The sequence below is a fragment of the Anolis sagrei genome, chromosome 4 (genome assembly GCF_037176765.1).
Source record: "Anolis sagrei isolate rAnoSag1 chromosome 4, rAnoSag1.mat, whole genome shotgun sequence".
Classification (NCBI taxonomy): Eukaryota; Metazoa; Chordata; class Lepidosauria; order Squamata; family Dactyloidae; genus Anolis; species Anolis sagrei.
This window is the reverse complement of record NC_090024.1, coordinates 227,537,524-227,559,713: the sequence shown is the minus strand read 5'-3', so window position 1 is coordinate 227,559,713 and position 22,190 is coordinate 227,537,524. Positions and strand designations below refer to the sequence as shown.

Here is a 22,190-nt window from a genome sequence, read left to right as displayed (position 1 = left end):
GGGGCGTCCATTCACTTTCTTCCCCTTCCTTCGCTCCCTCCCTCCTTCCTCCCTTCTTCGCCTTCCCTTATGGATGTCTTCCAGAGGCGCGCTCCCTCCCTCCTTCCCTCCCTCCTTCCCTCCCTCCCTCTGCTGCTGCCGCCCCTCCCGTCGGAAAGGGCAGTTCCAGTCTAGCGCTGACGTCACCCCGCCTGTCTGCTCCCAGCCGCGGCCCCCTCCCTCCCTCCCTCTCTCCCTCCTGAAACTGAATCTCCTTGGACTTGAATGAGGAGCAAAGGACGGAGGGAGGGAAGAGGAGGAGGAGGAGAGAGGAAAGGAAAGGGAAAGAGGGGGAAGGAGGAGGAGGAGGAGGGGAAAGGAAAGGAAGGGGGAGTTGCGAAGCTCTCTCGCCTGGGAGAGAGAGAAAGAGAGGGAAGAGAGGGAAACAAAGTCGCAAGACTCTTTTCCGCCCAGCAGCGCGGCCAGCGCCAACTTCGAGGGCTGGAGGGGAACTCGCAGGAGGAGGAGGAGATGGGGTTAGCCGAGACCGAGACGGCTGGGCTTTGACTAGAGCCAGGGGTCGAGCCATCCCGACCGGAGCGGGCTGCCTCCCTGCCTGAGAAGCGGGGACCGGGGCGCCCCTTTCCTCGCTCTCCGCCCGCCTGCCCGGCTCGCCCTCCTGGGCCCAGGCGAGGCGCCGGCTTTATGGTGATCCCGGCGGAGTTGTGCGCCGAGGGTGCTCCTTGCCGCCGGGCTCCGTGGCCGCCCCGCCGCCCTCCATGTATCACTTGATGGGGCTCAACGGCACCAGCGGAGCCAGCCAGCCCAATGTCTCCTGCACATGCAACTGCAAGCGCTCTTTGTTCCAGAGCATGGAGATCAGTGAGTAGGGGCGCTCCGTTGCGGGGGGGGGGGCGGTAGAAAGGGGGTCTCGCTCGGACAAGGGCTCCTTCCTCTTCCTCCTCCTCCTCCTCCTCCTCCTCTTCTTCTTCTCCACTCCCGACGTGGAGGGCTTCCAGCTCTCCCAAACTTCCCTCTTTTATAGTTTCTCTAAAAGTTTTCTTCTGCTGCGGGTTTGCAAGCCGTCCTCCCATCTCTCTCTCTCCCTCTTTTTCCCCCTTTCCTTCCTTCTTTCCTCTACTTAAGAACCATCACTCTAGCCGTTTGGCGGAGAAATACGAACCCAGGCTTGTTTCTTGACCCATTTCCCAAAAGGCACACAAACACAGAGATATACGCAAACACACACTTTTCTTCTTCTCCAAAGCCAACCCGCTCTGTGTCCCCGTTTGAGGCTTGATTGGCTTTTGAAGGGGGGAGATGAACTTCAACTCGAACTCTGCTCCCACCTCCTTAAAATAAAATAATTATTTAATTATTATTTATTACTATTTTTATTTTATCATTTTATTTTAATTATTATTTATGGTTCAATTATTATTTATAATCATTTATTATATCATTACCTATTTATTCTTTTTTAAATTTTATATTATTTTAAATTATTTTATTTTAAATTATTTATATTTATTATTTATTATTATTTATTACTATTATTTTATTATTTTATTTTAAATTATTTATTACCATTTATTATTATTATTATTTATTGCTATTATTTTTATTTTAGTTTATCATTTTATTTTAACCATTATTTAATTATTTATTATACTTTATTATATTATTACCTATTATTTATTGTTATTTATTTTATTATTTTATATTATTTTATTCTTATTCCCATTTATTATATCATTATTATTTATTACTATTATTTTATATTATTTTTATTATTTATGTTTTTATTTTTATTATTTATTATTATTGTATTATTATGGGGGGGGGTGCAGGGGGAGAAGCCAATCTCCCGGACCAGCCTTGGGGTTTTCCTTCCAGCCTCCAAACGGGAGCAGGAGCAGCAGCAGGAGGAGCTCCCTTTCCTGGCTCCTTTCTCCCCCCCCCTCCTCTTCCTCCTTTTTCGGGGAGTCCGAGGCCGGGTCTCCCTTCTGGAGGAACGAGCGGGGGGGGGGGGGGGAGGAGGCGACCCCAGGCGGCTGCTCTGCTCCTGGCCCCGCGGAGCTTTGTCTCTTCTTGGCCGAGCCAGACGGCGGCCCAGGCTGCTGGGGCTATTTAAAGCACCCGCTCCGGAGCAGCAGGAGGAGGAAGAGGCAGGCAGGCAGGCAGGCAACCGCGCCAGGAGCCCTGGGCTCTCCAGCAGCCCCAGCAGCAGCAGCAGGCTCTCCCAGGCAGCCCCTTCCGATGAGCAGAACCCCCCCCCCTCATTTCCCACCCCAGTTTCCCCCACTTTTCCAGCCCCACTTTTCCATCCCTAGTCTCCCCATTTTCAAGTTTACCCCTTCCCACCCCAGTCTTTACTGATCCCCAGCTCCACTCCCCATCCCAGCTTTTCCTAGGTTCCAGCCCCACTTTCCCACTCCAGTCTAGCCTCCTTTCCCACCGCAGTTTCCCTCTTTCCCAGCCCCTCTTTCACCCCAGTCTTTCCCACTTTTCCAGCCCCCCCTTTCCAACCTAGAATGATAGAATCAAAGAGTTGGAAGAGACCTCATGGGCCATCCAGTCCAACCTCCTGCCAAGAAGCAGGAATATTGCATTCAAATCACCCCTGACAGATGGCCATCCAGCCTCTGTTTAAAAGCTTCCAAAGAAGGAGCCTCCACCACACTCCGGGGCAGAGAGTTCCACTGCTGAACGGCTCTCCTAGTCTTTCCCAGCCCCACTTTTCCACTCCAGTCTTGCCTCCTTTCCCAGCCCCTCTTTCACCCCAGTCTTTCCCACTTTTCCAGTCCCCCTTTCCATCCTAGTCTTCCCCAGGTTCCAGCCTCACTTTCCCACTCCAATCTTGCCCACTTTCCCAGCCCTTCTTTCTCACCCCAGTCTTTCCCACTTTTCCAGTCCCCCTTTCCATCCTGATCTTTCCCAGATACCAATCCCCCTTTCCCACTCCAGTCTTGCCCCCTTTCGCCCCCTTTCCTGGCCGCTCTTTCCCACTCCACCCTTTCCCACTTTTCCAGCCCCCCCTTTCCATCCCAACCTTCCCCAATTTTGAGCCCACTTTCACACTTGTCTTTCCCACTTCTCCACTTGCCCCCTTCCCACGCCAGTCTTTCCACCACCCCCTTTTACACCCCGATCTTGCTCTTGCAGTCTTCCTTTCCCCATCCCAATCTATTTCTATCTGCCTCTGTTTCTCACCACAGTTTCCCTAGCTTTTTCCAGTCTCCTCTTTCATACCCTAGACTGGGGTCTTTCCCACTTTTCCAGCACCCCTTTCCACCCCAACATTCCCCAATTTCCAGCCATCAATTTCCCTGCCACAGTCTTTCCCACTTCTCCAGTTACTCCTTCGTACCCCAATCTTTCCACCTTTCCAGCCCCTTCTCTTTTGGCTCGTCCCCATGTGAGCCTCCCGGAGTCTCTTCAGGGAGATGGAGGCAGAGTACAAAAATAAAGTTATTATTATTATTTTGCTCATTTTGCTATCTTCCTTTCCCCATCCCAGTCTTTTCCCAGCTGCCCCTCTTTCCACCCCAAATTTCCCCTTCACATTTTAGACTGGGGTCTTTCTCACTTTTCCAGCCCCCTTTCCATCCCAACCTTTCCCTTTCACACCTGTCTTTTCCCTTTCCCCAGTTGCCCCTTCCCGCCTCAATCTATCATACTTTTCCAGCCCCCTTTCCATCCCAGCCTTTTCCATTTTCCAACCCCCCTTTCACATCTGTCTTTCCCCCTTCCCACCTCAATCTATCTTACTTTTCCAGCCCCCTTTTCCACCTCATTTTCCCAATTTTTCAACCTCCACTTCCCATTCCAATCTTTTCCCATTTCCAGTCCTTCTTTCCCACTCACTTTCCCCACCAGTCTTTCCCACTTTTCCTTATTCACACACACACACACACGGCATTTCCCCCCAAAATTTATAGTTACAATAAACTATGGTGATGATTGGAAGGATATATCAGCACATTTACATTGAAGAAAGTTAGAATAAGGATTTAATCAGAGTTGGACAATCTTATCTTAAATTTCAGTTTTATGTAAAGTGTTCAAATTGCCCATTGCTGCGCAGCCGCGCATTCCACGCATACTCAAAGTAGAGAGCTGCTGATTTCACTTAAAGTTTGTCTGCAAATTTCATAACACTTCTTTACTCTTGGAATAATCAATCCTATTAAGGATGTATACATTTTGTGGTGGGAAATGCAAGAACCGGTAATAATCCAGAATTATAAGATATAAAGGATATATATTTTTTGGGGAGATACCCTCTTTAATTCGATTTTCTGCCATCTCCCCTGCCCCCCCCCCCCGGCTATTGAATTACCCAGCCCTTCTTCCTGAAGTCATATTATTAAAGGATTCCATGCATTCATTAGGACTGTCTCAAGGTTATTTGCTATGATAGTTACAGGGGAGCCCTCAGGGTCAAGAGGCAGCCCACCTTGGAAAGCCATGATCAGGGTCTATTGGGGTGGACGTGTTATGGATTTGGTGTTCTGTAAGTTTTCAAGGGAAGCCATATGGCACATGTTGGGAGAGCAGAATGCTGGATCAAATGGGTTTGGATTGATCCTGCTGAGCTCTTGTTAAATCCGAGTAGACCTTGAGGAGGGAAAGGGACTAATAGTTGAGCAAAGAAGTTGCCTCACCAAAGAGTCTTGTCTGTTTATGTGCACCTTGAGAATGCGAATGTTGTGTCCAGCACACCAGCATTTGTGACTATAAATAGTAATCACTAGGTCTGAGAAGTAGATTACAGCTCTGTCTAGCCTTCTGAAAGGCTAAGTCAGACAAAGTTGGCTGTTTTCCCTCTGCCTGTGTGTGCGAGAGAGTGTCTATAAAACTGGCTAAGTCAATGTATTGTGCTAGAGACCAAAGAGAAGATGTTTAGCATTGTATTCCCTGGATATTTCTAAAAATCTTATGCAGGCCTATGGCTGTAATAGATATGTGATATATATAAAATGTGTAGGGCTATATGAAAGCAAGATGGGTGATTAAATAGCTTTATACATTTCATAGGGTCCGGGAAACTGTGATTTTTAAACCCAGGCTGCCATTCTCTACCTGCTTACCTGAGTTAGGACCTCATCACACTAGAGAATGAATCCACTTTAAATCCGGTTGCTGCCTCCTGCAGTATTCTGGGGTTTGTAGTTCAGGGAGGAGCCTTTAACAGCCTCACTAAACTACAAAGCCCATAATTCTGCAGGAGGCAGAAACTGGATTTAAAGTGGATTCATTCTCTAGTGTGATTTTTTTTTCATGTCAGGAGCAACTTGAGAAACTGCAAGTCACTTCTGGTGTGAGAGAATTGGCCGTCTGCAAGGTCCTTGCCCAGGGGACGCCCGGTTGTTTTAATGATTTACCATCCTTATGGGAGGCTTTTCTCATGTCCCTGCATGGGGAGCTGGAGCTGACAGAGGGAGCTCATCCATGCTCTCCCCAGATTCGAACCTATGACATGTCAGTCTTCAGACTTGCCAGCACAAGGGTTTAACCCATTGCACCATCATTGTGTGATAAAGTGCTTAGACTTACCTTCTGTATAGCATTGCAATCCATGCAGTCAGATACATTTCCACTCTGTTCTTGCTTTACTCTTCTGTAATGTTATGCATATGATATGCATCTTTTTTTAAAAAAATCTCAAGCACAGGCAAGCTTTAGAAGATATTTAGATTTTTAATAGTTGTTCTGTTGTTTAATGATTTTAGCAGATTTTCAGTGTTTCCACCTCACACTCACATTGAACAAGCAAAGGGTCTGGTATTGGAAGCATATATCTCCTCATTAATTCTTGGTGTAGTAGTGCCCTTGATGTAATTGCTATATGGCTAGACGCATGGGGTCTAATAACGCCTGTGGGAGGGCCTGTCTCTCCCCTTGCCCCTGCCGGTTGAAGGTGTATGTGTCAAATTACTTCCACCCAAAATTGTGCAAATTAAAAATCCCTCTCCATGGAAAATGTGATTTCTCTCAATGCTGCAGAAATTAGAATATCTTTCTCTCCTCTCCCTAACCCTTGAACTGTTTTGGCTGTAGCTTTTGAATACCTATCTACCAGAGAATCCCAGACACATGACAGTATTTTCTTTGCTTACAAAAATATATATGCAGCTTCTGCCCACTGTGTAATGAAATTCCAAATGTTCGTTGTCTCCCTGCCTTCCAAGCCCCGTCTTCACATTTTCCCTCCAGCTTTTCTTTTCAAATGCATCACCTTTATTTTCAGTCCTTTCCTCCAGGATAATCAGCCCTAATGATGTTTTGGCTGACACAGAGGCAGTCTTGTTAATTTCGTTGTCTGCTCTTCCAAATAGACTTCATTTCTCACTTCTGATGAAGTGGTTCTCAGGGGAATTTGACCTGCAAGGTTAGCATTAGTACTAACTGCATTCTCTCTTTCTCTTTCCCCCCTTTCTTTTCCTCTCTCACTGTGTATTTAGAAATGCAACCTTTTGCTGTGATCCCAGACAAAAGGGAAATGGAGGAGGGAGTTTTCGAAAACTTTAGATATTTTCTTTACATTGTTTAAGGTATCGAACCATCCAAGTCCTTTTCATATATGCTATGAATCCCTACAGAAGTGTGTGGTGTACAAATGCTTTTCAAAACCATGGTCTTGTGACTATTGAGAAATGCAGTGCTTTCATTTGTGTGGGATTTCTTATTTAATTATTATCATTATTATTGTCAGGAGCGACTTGAGAAACTGCAAGTCACTTCTGGTGTGAGAGAACTGGCCCAGGGGACACCCTGACATTGCCCAGGGGACACCCAGATATTTTGATGTTTTACCATCCTTGTTGGGAGACTTCTCTCATGTCCCTGCATGGGGAGCTGGAGCTAACAGAGGAAGCTCATCTGAGCCCTCTCCAGACTCGAAGCTCAGACCTGTCAGTCCTGGTGGTACAACCCTTTATGCCACTGGGCGCTCCAGGGATTTCTTATAATAAGCAACAACACAATTAAAGAGCTAGCTCAGGCCTGGGCAAACTGTGGCCCTTCAGGTGTTTTGGACTTCAACTCCCACAATTCCTAACAGCCTACCAGCTGTTAGGAATTGTGGGAGTTGGAGTCCAAAACATGTGGAGGGTCGAAGTTTGCCCAGGCCTGAGCTAGAGGCTGATTTCTTTCTTTAACTCTATATACATCCTTGTTGTTGGTGAAATTTAACATTGTGTGCTTACTTGAGAGTCATTCTTATTTAAATCTGTGCAACTGAGTTCCAAGTATCTGGTATCAAGGAATATTACACTAGGTGTGTTCATATATGTGTGGAGCAAATGTTCTCTTTGATGCCGCAATAGAGCCACTGCCTATTAAGGCTAACATAATGGCTTCATTCTACTTTCTGAGCTATTTCACAACCATTCTGCATTATTCTGGATTTTTGTAGTTTGAAGATGTAGTTTTGAGTTTGCTCTTCAGTTTAGTCTGTCCGCACATTAAATTCAAATTTAACTTAAATCCTTCCTACATATATGTATACAAATGAATATTTTCATATCTCTTCCAGATAATACATAAAGCTAGATTTGCAACACTATTTTAACATACCATAACTAAATCTAATTCTATTCTGTTTGATGTTGCTTGATAGAGAACTCGATAATAATGCTGCAGATAGCTGTGTGACAGACCATCAGTGTCATTTGACAACAGAGGGCATGTAGTTACTGGAATCAGTCTCTGTCCCATAGTAAAGATAAAGGTTTCCCTTTGGCATTAAGTCTAATTGTGTCTGGCAGTGCTTATCTCCATTTCTAAACCAAAGAGCCGGTATTGTCCATAGACGCCTCCAAGGTCATGTGGCCAGCATGATGGCATGGAGCGCCATTACCTTCCCACTGAAATGGTACCTATTGATCTACTCACATTTGCATGCTTTCAAACTGCAAGGTCTGCAGAAGCTGGGGATAACAGCAGGAGCTCAGTCCACTCCCCAGATTCGAACTACCAACCTTCCGGACAGCAAGTTCAGCAGCTCAGTGGTTTAACTCACTGCACCAATGGGGGCTCGTCTTTGTCACATAGATCTTTCAAAAATCTTTGTTTGATTTGATAGGCATTGCAAAAATTCAGAAATCAGCACATCCTATGGAACAGACGAAGATATTCTGCTTTAGGAACAATATGTTCTCTTTGAAGTACTGTGCCATTTACTTGAGAGTAAGCTGAATAAAAAAACCAGTGGAAACATACTTTTTAAGGAAACACGCATAGAATTGGAACTTTCTTTGGCTCATGGCTGCCACCTCGTAGACACTTTGGTTGACTCCAGCATGGTTATCAAAGCCCCTTTGTTTTGTTTCAGGTTGCCCGTCTATGCATTGAATCATTTATGTTGCTTAATAAACACACATTGAAATACCTGTGGGTCAAGCTCTTTAAAACTTTTAGCACTTCTTAAAAATAGCATCAAATGGCATGAGATGTGAGAGCAATCCTGATGGGGGGCACTTGTGGTGCAAAAACTCAAAATGCTTTCTTCCTTCTACTTGATGTTTACTATGTGTACCCGTTTGTGCCCAATAAAGTCTAGATTAATTAATCTCAATTCCTCCCCTATCCATGGCTGAATCTATATGCCATATAATGCTGTTCGGAACTACATTATATGATCAGTATAGACCAGGCATGGGTTAATTTGTGCCCTCCAAGTGTTTTGGACTTCAACTCCCACAATTCCTAACAGCTAGTAGGCTGTTAGGAATTGTGGGAGTTGAAGTCCAAAACACCTGGAGGGCTGAAGTTTGCCCATGCCTAGTATAGACCCATATAATGCAGTCTACCTGCATTGAAGTTCATTACATGGGTGTACACTGGCCATAGTTCCATACTGCCATATATGACAGTATAGATCAAGCCCCTATTTCTTATCCACTGCCATTTAGGCTTATTAACTGTGCTCTTTTCAAGAACTGGGGAGAGGTCCACTTTTCCGCAATTTGAAACAATGGTTGTATGTAATAAGGCTGAGAGTTGGTGTGTGCTAAGGGGTAACTGAGCCGCCTTGAGTGGTGTTGTGTTTGTGTAAGAATAATCCATATAAATGTGTTGTCAAAGACTTTCATGGCCGGAATTACTGGATTGCTGTGAGGTTTTTGGACTGTATGGCCATGTTCCAGAAGCATTCTCTCCTGATTTTTCACCCACATCTGGGGACTTATAGTTAAGAAATAGTCAGGGCCAGCTAATACCTCCCAACGAAGGATTCCCCCAGGCAGGAAACAGCCAGGCTTTGAAGCTGCAAAGACATTCAATGCTAATCAAGGTCATCAATTGCAACATTCACACTTGCCTCAAACAGACAAGAATTATTTCTCCCACTGTGCACATTCCACAGATATATAAACCCCACTTGCCTAGTTTCCAACAGGCCTCACAACCTTTGAGAATGCCTGCCATAGATGTGGGCGAAACATCAGGAGAGAATGCTTCTGGAACATGGTCATATCGCCCAGAAAATTCACAGCAGCCCAGTGATTCTGGCCATGAAAGCCTTTGACAGCCTCTGAAGATGCCTGCCATAGATGTGGGTGAAACATCAGGGGAGAATGCTTCTAGAACATGATCATTTCGCCCAGAAAATTCACAGCAACCCAATGATTCTGGCCATAAAAGCCTTTGACAACCTCTGAAGAGGCCTGCCATAGATGTTGGTGAAACGGCAGGAGGGAATGGTTCTGGAACATGGTCATATCGCCCAGAAAATTCACAGCAACCCAGTGATTCTGGCCATAAAAGCCTTTGACAACCTCAGAAGATGCCCTGCCATAGATGTGGGTGAAATGTCAGGAGGGAATGCTTCTGGAACATGGCTATATAGCCCGGAAAACTCGCAGCAACCCAATCCCTATAAAGCTTTAGCAAACATATAAGAACAAGCAAAAGCATTTCAGTCTAGACAAAATGTGAATCTTACTCGATGTAAAAACTAGTGAGAAAAATATTGTAGAAGGGGAAATAAATACCCTTTGAAAAATATTATCATGTGTGTTAATTTGCACTTAGGTTAATGAGGAGACTTGTGGGGAGGGATCTTCATTTCCAATTAGCGCCTGTAGACAGAGGAAGCACTCGGTTGCTAAACGGCGCTCTTGGATTAAGATTGCCAAAGCAGCCCTTTTCCGCCCCTCGCTTTCCCCCTCCCTCCAAGTTCAAAGTCTTGACTACTGTACAGACTGGCAAGTACTCTGACCCGCCGTAGCAACCATTCATTGCGACGCCCTCCGAGGCAGCCAGACATCTCTGATGTGGTCCTAATCAGACAGATGAAGTGAAATGAGGTCAAGGCAGATCACACTGTTGGCTGCGGTTGTAAATAACAAATCATTCAGATTGGCTGAGTATGGCTCCATCCTTCATTAACCTACTGCGCTTTCTGCCATTCCTTGAAACAGTTAATTCTGCACGTTGATTCTCTTCGGCAGTTGTTTGTCATTGGGTTTGTTTGTTCAGGGTTCACCGTTTCTTAGCGGAGGGCAGTTTGTTTCAAGGCAAACGAAGTTACACTTCCTGCTGAGGGGTGTGTGTGTGTGTGTGAGAGAGAGTATGTTGTGTCTAAGACTGAGAGAACAGGGAACATCTAAGCCTCACGTGCAGAAAGCAGAGTTATAAATCTTTAACTACTTAGCCTTCTTGCATATTCCTGCAAGGCACCCTTAGTAGTGCCTTGTTTTATCAGGACCACATTGGAGACTCCAAATTTTTCATAAGCTATGTTGACCATACTGCAAAATACAATTATCATCCAAAATCCGCAAAGCAATAATTTACTGGGACAACTAAAAATGCATAAAATGCATGGTGCAAGCTTTCAAAGCTCTCTGACTTCTTTATCAGTCAATGGTATTAAAAATCTTATAAACTTAAAAAATGATATTAGAGTTACAGGCTTACATTTTGTTGAGGAGGTGTTTTTTTTTGTTGCTAGGTAAGATGGTAAAGATGGTGATCCTCCAGCAAAGGATCACCGCCTTGTCGGGGCGCTGGAGCTTGAGCACCTCAATGATGTCATGAGCGAAACCGTGAAGGGCCACCCAAGACGGGACGGTTGTGGCAGAGAGGTCAGACCAAGCGTGATCCCTGGGGAAGGCAATGGCAAACCACTCCAGTATCCTTGCCAAGAAAACTAAATGGACCAGTACAACCAGAGATATGTCGGTATGCCATTGGAAGATGGGACTCCCAGGTCGGAAGATGGCCAAAATGCTACTGGGGAGGAGCATAGGATAAGTTCAACTAGCCCCAGATGTGATGACGCAGCTAGCTCAAAGCCGAAAGGAAGGCTAGCGGCCGACGGTACTGGAGGCGAACGACGAATCCGATGTTCTAAAGATCAACACACCATAGGAACCTGGAATGTAAGATCTATGAGCCAGGGCAAATTGGATGTTGTTATTGGTGAGATGTCAAGACTAAAGATAGACATTCTGGGGGTCAGCGAACTGAAATGGACTGGAATGGGCCATTTCACATCAGATGACCACCAGATCTACTACTGCGGACAAGAGGAACATCGAAGAAATGGAGTAGCCTTCATAATTAATAAGAAATTCGCTAAAGCGGTGCTTGGATACAACCCAAAAAATGACAGAATGATCTCAATTCGAGTGCAAGGAAAGCCTTTCAACATCACAGTGATCCAAATATACGCCCCAACCACAGCTGCTGAAGAAGCAGAAGTAGATCAGTTCTATGAGGATCTGCAGGACCTACTGGATAATACACCAAAAAGAGACATTATTTTCATTACAGGAGACTGGAATGCCAAGGTGGGAAGTCAAATGACAACTGGGATCACAGGCAAGCATGGTCTGGGAGAACAAAATGAAGCGGGACGCAGGCTGATAGAATTCTGCCAGGAAAACTCGCTGTGTATAACGAATACTCTCTTCCAACAACCTAAAAGACGGCTTTATACATGGACCTCACCAGATGGTCAACACCGAAATCAGATTGACTACATCCTTTGCAGCCAAAGGTGGCGGACATCCATCCAGTCGGTGAAAACAAGACCTGGGGCTGACTGTAGCTCCGATCACGAACTTCTTATTGCCCAATTTAGAATAAAACTAAAGAGATCAGGGAAAATACACAGACCAGTTAGATATGATCTCACTAACATTCCTAGCGAATATACAGTGGAAGTGAAGAACAGATTTGAAGGACTAGATTTAGTAAACAGAGTCCCAGAAGAACTATGGACAGAAGTCCGCGACATTGTTCAGGAGGCGGCAACAAAGTACGTTCCAAAGAAAAAGAAAACCAAGAAGGCAAAGTGGTTGTCTGCTGAGACACTGGAAGTAGCCCAAGAAAGGAGGAAAGCAAAAGGAAACAGTGAAAAGGGGAGATATGCCCAGTTAAATGCGCAATTCCAGAGGTTAGCCAGAAGAGATAAGGAACTATTTTTAAATAAGCAATGCATGGAAGTGGAAGAAGACAACAGAATAGGAAGGACAAGAGACCTCTTCCAGAAAATTAGAAACATTGGTGGTAAATTTCAGGCAAAAATTGGTATGATAAGAAACAAAGATGGCAGGGACCTAACAGAAGCTGAAGAGATCAAGAGAAGGTGGCGAGACTATACAGAAGATCTGTATAGGAAGGATAATAATATCAAGGATAGCTTTGACGGTGTGGTGAATGAATTAGAACCAGACATCCTGAGGAGTGAGGTTGAATGGGCCTTAAGAAGCATTGCTAACAACAAGGCAGCAGGAGATGATGGGATCCCAGCTGAACTGTTTAAAATCTTAAAAGATGATGCTGTCAAGGTGATGCATGCCATTTGCCAGCAAATATGGAAAACACAAGAATGGCCATCAGACTGGAAAAAATCAACTTATATCCCCATACCAAAAAAGGGAAATGCGAAAGACTGCTCAAACTTCCGTACAGTGGCCCTTATTTCTCATGCCAGTAAGGTAATGCTCAAGATCCTGCAAGGAAGACTCCAGCAATACATGGAGCGAGAGTTGCCAGATGTTCAAGCTGGGTTTAGAAAAGGCAGAGGAACGAGAGACCAGATTGCCAATATCCGCTGGATAATGGAGAAAGGCAGGGAGTTTCAGAAAAACATCTACTTCTGCTTCATTGACTACTCTAAAGCCTTTGACTGTGTGGATCATAATAAATTGTGGCAAGTTCTTGGTGGGATGGGCATACCAAGCCACCTTGTCTCTCTCCTGAGGAATCTGTACAAGGACCAAGTAGCAACAGTCAGGACTGACCACGGAACAACAGACTGGTTCAAGATTGGGAAAGGCGTACGGCAAGGCTGCATCCTCTCACCCAACCTTTTTAACTTGTATGCAGAACACATCATGCGATGTGCGGGGCTGGATGAATGCAAAGCTGGGGTGAAAATTGCTGGAAGAAACATTAACAACCTCAGATATGCAGATGACACCACTCTGATGGCCGAAAGCGAGGAGGAGCTGAGGAGCCTTCTAATCAAGGTGAAAGAAGAAAGCGCAAAAGCCGGGTTGCAGCTAAACGTCAAAAAAACCAAGATTATGGCAACAAGAATGATTGACAACTGGAAAATAGAGGGAGAAACCGTGGAGGCCGTGACAGACTTTGTATTTCTAGGTGCAAAGATTACTGCAGATGCAGACTGTAGCCAGGAAATCAGAAGACGCTTACTTCTTGGGAGGAGAGCAATGTCCAGTCTCGATAAAATAGTGAAGAGTAGAGACATCAGACTGGCAACAAAGATCCGCCTAGTCAAAGCCATGGTATTCCCTGTAGTAACCTACGGATGTGAGAGCTGGACCTTAGGGAAGGCTGAGCGAAGGAAGATCGATGCTTTTGAGCTGTGGTGTTGGAGGAAAGTGCTGAGAGTGCCTTGGACTGCGAGAAGATCCAACCAGTCCATCCTCCAGGAAATAAAGCCCGACTGCTCACTGGAGGGAAAGATACTAGAGACAAAGTTGAAGTACTTTGGCCACATCATGAGGAGACAGGAAAGCCTAGAGAAGACAATTATGCTGGGGAAAGTGGAAGGCAAAAGGAAGAGGGGCCGACCAAGGGCAAGATGGATGGATGGCATCCTTGAAGTGACTGGACTGACCTTGAGGGAGCTGGGGGTGGTAACGGCCGACAGGGAGCTCTGGCGTAGGCTGGTCCATGAGGTCACGAAGAGTCGGAGACGACTGAACGAATGAACAACAACAGGTAAGATGGTAGAAGCCCCCAATAAAGAAATAATACTTTAAATTAAAAATAAAATAAAATCAGTTTATCATGCAGTGTATTTATTTATAATACATAGTATTTATTTACAATTCCTTGCAGACGGCCAATTCTCTCACACCAGAAGCGACTTGCAGTTTCTCAAGTTGCTCCTGACACGACAAAAAAAAATATTTATAATACAATAACGTCATTTTTATAATACAGTAAAACTACATTACATTAAATTAAGGGTTTTTTTCTGTATATCAATATTGACATGAAGCCAGTATAGATTATGGTATGATATAGTATTAGTTAGGCCTAAGTTAGGAGACTCCATGTGGTGCAGTGGGTTAAACCCTCGTGTCGGCAGGATTGCTGACCGAAAGGTCGTCAGTTCGAATCTGCGAGATGGTGTGAGCTCCCATCTGTCAGCTCCAGCTTCTCATGCAGGGATATGAGAGAAGCCTCTCACAGGATGGTAAAACATCCAGGCGTCCTCTGGGCAACGTCCTTGTAGACGGCCAATTCTCTCACACCAGAAGTGGCTTGCAGTTTCTCAAGTCGCTCCTGACATGAAAAAAAAATCACACTAGACAATGAATTCACTTTAAATCTGGTTTCTACCTCCTGGAGAATTATGGGGTTTGTAGTAGAAAAGCGATTTGCAGTTTCTCAAATTGCTGCTGACATAAAAAAAAAAAGTTTAAATGATGTGGAGAGGATATCCCTGACTGGACACTCTTCTCTTTGGTCAAGTGAGCTCTGGCAGACCGAGTCTTACAATCCAGGAAATAAAAAGGTAACCCCATTAGCAAGAAAAATAGCAACTTGCTTTGAGTTCTAGGCTGTTTCTGTCCTGGGTTAGCATATCTACCACTTTCTTAGACAGAGAACATTGAATTTCTCAAAAAGTCTTCGTAATTTTCTCTGTAATTTCTCATAAAATCTCTACATCTGGAAAACCTTGTTGTTCTGTATAAGTCAGACTCACAAAATGCAGTCCCAATGTTTAAAAAGGTAAAGTAAATGTTTTCCCAGACATTAAGTCTACTCATGTCTGACTCTAGGGAGTGGTGCTCATCTCTATTTCTAAACCAAGGAGCCGGCATTGTCCGTAGACACCTTCAAAGTCATGACTGCATGGAGCATTGTTACTTTCCTACAGAAGTGGTACCTATTGATTACATTTGCATGTTTTCAAACTGCTAGGTTGGCCGAAGCTGGGGCTAATAGCGGGAGTTCACTCGTTGCTTGGATTCGAACTGCCAACCTTTCGGTCAAAAAGTTCAGCCAGGGGACCCCTAAAAAAAAACTTTGTTGGGTGTAGAAACCTTAAAGAGTTGAATCCCACTCCATTGGCTCCCTCTTCTTTAGGTCTCTCTTTTGCAGCTAAAATGCAGTATTTTCAAATCCAGAAAACGTATCAAAGGATAGCTGTGCTGGCTGTACACTAAAATGCAATAACATTCAAAATTCACCAATTTATAATGTCTAATTATGATATCAAGGTTCCTTCTTGAAATAGTGCTTTCTGAAGACACTGAATTGAACTTTTGAGGAGCTGCATATATGATTCCCGACCAATAGTGGATGCTCCTGCACTCCTTTTACATGCAGCTACGATGTTGGCAGGTACAAATCCAAAAGAATCAGGCAGTCCCCACTTGAGGTGGAAAGGAACATACCATACCCAACATGATAATCGTAAATCAGTCTTTGGGTATTTGAGTACCATAAGCAATACGACCTAGAATAAGTAACATGATGCAGTCATATAGCTGTGGGGTGGTTTTGAATCAATATTCAAAGTTCTATAAATACCCTAAAGGCTAATGTTGAAGAATCAGCAGGGTCAGCCTTGGTTAATACTTGAATGGGAGACTGCCACTGGAAAGCATGTGCTGAGGGGGGGGGGCATATTTCAAAAGAAGGAACTGGCAAAACCACCTATTTCTTGTCTATGAAAGCACTATGAAATTCATAGGCTCACCATAAATTGACTGGCGATTTGAAGGCACCTACAAATACATGCAGTTCCTAATACTCTCAAAACACAAACACAAGTATATGTGTGCTCGTATGTACTCTACTCGAATGCAATACCATAGTGAAAACAGATTTTTCACAAGGGATGATTCTCTTGTTGGGGGTACACAGGAACTTGCACCTTTGTGTCTCTACTCCCTACCACAGTAGTTCTCAACCTGTGGGTCCCAAGATGTTTTGGCCTTCAACTCCCAGAAATCCTAACAGCTGGTAAACTGGCTGGGATTACTGGTATTTTTAGGCTAAAACACCTGGCCACCCACAGGTTGAGAACCACTGCCCTACCCCTACCCTGCCCACTTCCTTCTTATAAGTGGTCCTTTACCCCAATCCTACTTAGGTCTTGGTACTTTTCTCCTTCTTTTCCCCCTCTGGTGTTGTTTTTATTTAATCTAGCTTTTGTAACCACGGTGTCGTGTCATTTTTCCTCCAGCTAGCCTCTTATTCACACCACAGTGATCTTTCTTGTTCACCCGTAGAATGCCATCTGATCTTAAGCCTTGCAATATTATTTCAGAGCCTTCTCGCTTGTCCCCATTGTCTTTTAGTTTCCCATTTCTTTTGCTCTTACTCCAGACTTTTTTCTATTTGCTTTCCGTCCAACTTCTTTGCCACAGGATTCCCTAAAACGTTCTGGTGCTAGAAACTTCTTTGCAGTCTCCAACCTCTGAGTTTCTCTTTCCAAATTGTTAATATTCTCTATTTCCATTAGCAACTGAATGTTCAATATGGTAACACCAACTCAACCAATCAATGGTTGACATTTCACCATCCAAAGAATATCTAATTTTGGTTGTCCCTTTTAATAAAGACAGAAGAGACAATGCTATTCCAAACAATTGCATAACTTACACCAGTGGTTCTCAATCTGTAGGCCATGGCCCAGCAGTGGGCCACGAGAATGAAAATCCGGTCCATAAACCTCCCTCTTTATTCATTTGTTTGTTTTATTTTATTTATTTCTGCTCCTTTCTGTAGAGCTAACCAGCCCTTCCCTTTTGGTACTACTGTTGGAGAATAGTCCACGGTCAAGTGGTCCCTGGTCAAAAAAGGTTGGGAACCACTGACTTACATCCTTTCTAAGACCTTAAGCAACAAATCATATAAACCTATTCCAGAAAGTACCCTATTCAGATGATGTTTTTAGTAAATACATGTGGCTCATCTGAGAAAAATCCATATTTGATGTCGTAAAGCAAGAACATCTAGTCATAGTTCTATTATTAAGTGTACAGTTAACACGATAATGCGTATAGTGGTCCTGACCACAAACTTGTTCACTTCTGTTGAATACAAGGGGCTGTTGTAAACAAAGTCTGACTAAACAGTTCATTTACCAGTTTCAATGCTGTGTCACCATCCTTATTTGGATGAAAGGCTAAACTCTCGTTTAGTCGCAGAAGTGTGGTGTGAATAGATCTTCGTCTTATGTGCTCCCCCTCTCACTTCTTTCATGGCTGCAAGGCTGAAATCTGATGTATTTGCTTCCTTGTTGAATTAATTACACTTCAGTGCTCTATCTGAACTATGATTGACTGAACCAAGCCTTCAAACAATGGCTTATGAAGTTGCCTTGATTCAATAAACTACAATTAAGTTGAACTTTACTTTGTGGTTCAGGTGGAACACTAAACTATGGTTAATTGAAAATGGGTGCAAAAGCTTCACATTTCATCCTTACAGCTGCACAGAAGGAAAGGGGTGTACCTGAGCCCAGAAATTATTCACATAACATTGATGTGTTATTTAAACTCTAAGGGGGCATTTTGTTTCAAAGCGATGTTGTAAAGGTTTAAGGTCTTTGTCCTTGGTGTAAATATACTTCAATCTGTGTTTACATTACTCTGCAGTGCTTCTATTGCATAGGATTAACCGCCCTGGAGCAGTCACCAGCATTTGTTTCTGTTTTCTCTAGTGAACTACTAATTTCTTTCCTTAAGACCTCAAGCAGTGTTTTATACCTTTGTTCCCCTTGCCTCTTTTTGATTATCAGGAAGTTAAAGGGTTATTAACCTAAGGGATTTGTCGAGGTGAATAGGCCCAGAGTGCTTTTTAGAGAGAACATGATACATTAAAAGTTCCCCTGATATGTATTTACCTTGAAGTCTTCTTAGAATAAACTTTCGGGCATATGTGTAGTGAAGAGGCATATATATATAGATACCAGCAGTCCAGACGACCCAAATCTGTAGGGATTTGACATAGACTACAGTTGGGTCAGAAGTGAATCCCAAAGCAGACATTCACAGCATGGAAGTCAAAGACAGCTCAATATTACTGCAAACAGCTGTATTGAGAAATTGGATGCATTCCAGCCTATGCCACAAATACGCATAGGAATAAAAATCCATTTAACGGATCTTCAGTCTGTAGGTTGAATTTATTTTGGCAAAACAAATAGTAAACGTTCACTCTTCATTTTGCTCATATTTTCCACATTCAGAAATTACTCATTGGACTTGGACTAAATCATTGCGGGAAATTATCTTCTGGTATAATACAGATGGGCTTGTTCTTACAATATTTGAGTGATAGCCAAGAACAATGGCTCCAAATCTCTGGTCCTCCAGGTGTTTTGGACTTCAGCTTCCAGAATTCCTGACAGTTGGCCAAATTGGTTGGAGCTTCTGTGAGTCCAAAGAAGAAGAAGAAGAACTTTATTTTTCTACCCTGCCTCCATCTCCCCGAAAGGACTCAGGGTGGCTTACATGGGGCCAAGCCCAGGGCACAGAACAATAACCAGTTAAAATAGCATAAATCAACACAAACAGTAATAAACAAACATCAAAGCAACAGCAGACTAATTTTTGGAGGGGGGGAGAGGGAACTATGCAAACTGGTTAAAGGATAGGGGATCAAGGGTTCAAAACCACAGGCCTAGAACAAAACTTTGACATGGAAGAGGTAATCATGGGAATCCCCAAGAGGAATAAAAAATGCAGGTATCCTTATAAACAAACTAATTTCTGTACTTTCACCTCTGCCTGCAGCATGGGCCCTAATTACACATTGAAGACCAAGCCACTCCAAACCACTTAATGTTTCAACTGCTGACAGAATGCAACAATCCGCTGGTGCTGGGGAAATCAGCAGAAATGTTTTTTTTTAATTAAAAAAATATCCCTGGTGGCGTGTCCAGCCAGACCGGCCTCCTTTTTGGCTCCTCTCCCATATGTACATTTTTGGTGACTCTCAAAGTCATGTGCACTTACTTTTCCATACTGCCAGCTGTGCTGTGCCTTAAACTCTTTAATAACGGGTTCAGTTCTCTTTTGGGGTAACACCTTCCTCCCTTTGCCCCATTCCACCTAATCGTTTGGGGGTGACCAACCCTAGTGATGCCACTGGCCATTACTGTGAGCCTTGTCTACTGCACCACTACAGCTTGATAGGAAGATTGTAGTGCCTTACGTCATAAGAACAATGTTAACTTCCTCCTTGTACATTTCAGGGGCATTATTAGAATTTTCTCCCTCATAGTGGAAGTTAGAATGTGTAAATGGAGAGCTACTTAGATGGTTATAAGTCTAATTGCCATGTGTATGCAAGAAGCTGTTAGGCAAATGATAGATAATCAATCTGTGCTGTTCTCCAAATTACAGTTTAGGGGGTGGGTTGTTCCAAAAATCTAATGTTTGTCTTTCTGAATCCTCCACTGATATAGATCTCAAAGTGAATCCTCTCCAGCATGTCACAAAGCCCACATTCTAAAAACCCACTGTAGAGTCCCTTCTCTTTTTGTGTTTATTATTCTAGCCATTTTGTTCTGCTTCTTAGCATGACTTGTGCACTTCTGATCTTCCAGGTGGAATATGTACATTGCAGTCCTATTGGTGCTCTTACACTTGTGTAAGTCCCATTGGGAAGCGGTTGAGAATTTTTATCTGGTGTGGAATGGCCTCATTCAGTTCAAAACCATGGGAGCAGAGTTATGCATGCACTAATTTTGCCTATGTGGATGCATATTTGATTGTGTGTTTGGTTGTAAATTCAGTTTCACATAGAGTGTGCAATAGTGCTATTCAGCACAAGGGTACTACACTCAAAAATTGATCCAAATGTAAGATCTCATCCTCAAAATACAGTGGGTTGCTTTGTTCCATGTCTAGGAATATTTGTCCATCTAGGTTTGAAATTACCTACTGTTAATGACAGGGTTAACATAACAGAGAAGGTATTTCACTTTTGGAGATGATGAGGACCATACACGAGACCTTCTGCACATGAAAGTTCATGCTCTACCCTTGACCTTTGTGCCTCCCATTTCAAACCCTTTTATTTTAACTTTAGCATCCAGTGTAATCAAATGCCCTGTCTTTGATTTGCCCATGTTAGAATTTAGAGTAGACAGCTTCATCCTATGGCTTGTTTTCACTTCACACTGTGGGCTAGTTAACAACAAGTAATGACTTGCATATGTAAAACAGAAACCATTGCATATACTCCATCCACACCCCTCAGTATTGCATGAGATATTCAACTGTGGTGCAAGCACTGAACATTTCAGGGAATGTACGTGTTATGTGTGAGCAAACCTACCACTGCCATTTTGTTTATTTGTTCATTATTTTTATATCCTAACCTTTCTCCAGTTAGTTTAAGACAATATACGTGTATCTCTTCCAGTCCTCACATAACAGACAGAGCTTAGGTGGTGAGTGTCATGGTTCCACACAGATTTGGATGTGGATTTCCCAAAGTCCAGGTCCAGCCAGCACTTTAACTACTATGTCGCATTCACTGAAAGGGGCTCCTGAAACATATAGCATGGCTCTTATCCACATTAGCAATGCTGTATCAGTAGATTTTTGTACAATTCCTATCTATTTACTTTATTTATTTTATTTTATATACCACCCTCTCTCCCTTGTTGAGGAATTAAGAGCGGCTAACATATGGCAGCTGTTTGGTGACATTCAACATACACTACATAGTAGTCAAAATACAAATAAATACATATAAAATTTATCAAGCTAATCTAAAAACAATAATAGAGGATAGGGCAATTATTCAAGTGCCTATAATTAAAATTAAAGGCACCACTTTCCCATTGCCATATTCCATGCCCATTGCACTTAACTCAACTTAGCCGTTGTCTTCCCCAAAGGCTTCCTTCCGAAGGAAGGTTTTTCTTTATTTTCTGAAGGATAACAGGGAGGTAGTCATTCTGATGTCCTTCAGGAGGGAGTTCCAGAGTTGAGGAGCCACTGTTGAGAAGACCCTCTCTCTCATTCCCACCAACAGCACCTGAGACAGGGATGGGACCAAGAGTAGGGCCTCACCAGCCGATCGTAGGGATTGGGTACACTGATATCGAGAGATGTAGTAAGGTAGATAGGTTGGACCTGAACCATTTAGGGCTTTAAATGTTAAAATCAACACCTTGAATTGCGCCCAGAAACAAACTTGTAGCTAGTGAAGCTGCCATAACAGGGGGATGTTTGCTCCCTGTACAGCACTCCAGTAAGCAGCCTGGCAGCAGATCTTTGAACCAGCTGAAACTTCTGAATGGTCTTCAAGGACAGCCTTATGTAAAGCTCATTACAGTAATCCAGTCTGGATGCGACAAGGGCATGGACCACCATGGCCAGATCTGACTTCACAAGGTTACAGGCACAGTTGGCGCACACGTTTTAATTGTGTGAAAGCTCCCCTCATCACCACCACCTAAGGTTCCAGGGTCAGTGATGGATCTAGGAGAACACCCAAACTGTGAATCTGTATCTTCAGGGAGATTGTAACCCTGTCTAACACAGGCTGTAACTCTATACCTTGGTCAGCCTTACAACTGACTAGGAGGATCTCTGTCTTGTCAGGATTGAGTTTCAGTTTGTTCGCCCTCATGCAGTTTGTTACTGCCACCAGGCACTGGTTTACGTTCAGAGTGGCTTCATTGGAATTGGGTGGAAAAGAATAGTAGAGTTGGGTGTCATCTGCGTAGAGGTGACACCACACTA

The 22,190-nt window shown here is 43.6% G+C and overlaps 1 protein-coding gene across 2 annotated transcripts in view; it reads left to right on the top strand.

The window, feature by feature from the left end:
• Positions 1 to 222: 222 nt before the first annotated feature.
• PMEPA1 (prostate transmembrane protein, androgen induced 1) overlaps positions 223 to 22,190 on the top strand; it is a 108,189-nt gene continuing 86,221 nt past the window's right edge. Inside the window, exon 1 of one of the 2 annotated variants that reach the window (XM_060772051.2) lies at positions 223 to 861. In XM_060772051.2, the coding sequence (XP_060628034.1) occupies positions 759 to 861 (103 nt within the window). In that variant the 5' untranslated portion in view covers positions 223 to 758. The remainder of the gene's footprint in view (positions 862 to 22,190) is intronic. The other variant, XM_060772050.2, reaches the window with a different exon arrangement.